At 68.1% G+C, this 683-nt stretch overlaps 1 protein-coding gene across 1 annotated transcript in view; it reads right to left on the reverse strand.

The window, feature by feature from the left end:
* Positions 1–285, reverse strand: part of Mif (macrophage migration inhibitory factor (glycosylation-inhibiting factor)) — a 1,146-nt gene extending 861 nt beyond the window's left edge. Inside the window, exon 1 of the mRNA XM_013014320.1 lies at positions 47–285. Within this exon, the coding sequence (XP_012869774.1) occupies positions 47–154 (108 nt within the window). The 5' untranslated portion in view covers positions 155–285. The remainder of the gene's footprint in view (positions 1–46) is intronic.
* Positions 286–683: the final 398 nt, after the last annotated feature.

Raw genomic sequence — 683 nt, forward strand, 5'->3', positions numbered from 1 at the left:
CCATCTCTCCGCGAACGCGCCCTGGTCAAGCACCCTCCCCGCTAACCTGCGCCGGCTTGCCCGTGGCCTGCGCCAGCTGCTGCGTGAGCTCGGAGAGGAGCCCGTCCGGCACCGAGGCGCGGGGCACGTTGGTGCTCACGACGAACATCGGCATGATGGCGGGAAGGGCAGCGGAACGGCGGTGAGGGAACTAGAAGAGGCTCGCCACGCCGAAACCCGGGTACCTGAGCTACGTGACCCAGGCCCCGCGCCGCCCCGAATGCGACCCCGCCTCCCGTGACGCTACCGCCGGCGGAGGTCCCGCCCCAGCCCGGAGGCCCCGCCCCTCGCGCGCCGTCGCCGCCGGCCGAAGCTCCTCCCCCCGTGCGCCTGCCTTGGCCGGCATGTACGCGCTGCGTGCGTCTTTCAGGTCTGTGCTCCACGCGGCGCCAGCAAATGTACTGGTCCCCTCCTTGTCTATGTTGGCCCTTTTCCTTGGGCGCGGATGGTTGACTCTTCTCTCTCTGGGCCTGGAATGAGGATGGCGGTTAATGGGGCAGATGGACCTTGCCCTCTGGGAGCTCGGCCATTCAGCCACACTCACTGAGACCTTTTGTGTCCCTAGTCTTCAAGGGCTAACGTTCTCAGCTTGCAGGCTCGTGTGAGGGGGAGCGGGGGGGGGGGCACCCAAGAAGAGGGGCAGG

The sequence above is a fragment of the Dipodomys ordii genome, unplaced genomic scaffold, assembly GCF_000151885.1.
Source record: "Dipodomys ordii isolate 6190 unplaced genomic scaffold, Dord_2.0 Scaffold23, whole genome shotgun sequence".
In the NCBI taxonomy this organism is placed as follows: Eukaryota; Metazoa; Chordata; class Mammalia; order Rodentia; family Heteromyidae; genus Dipodomys; species Dipodomys ordii.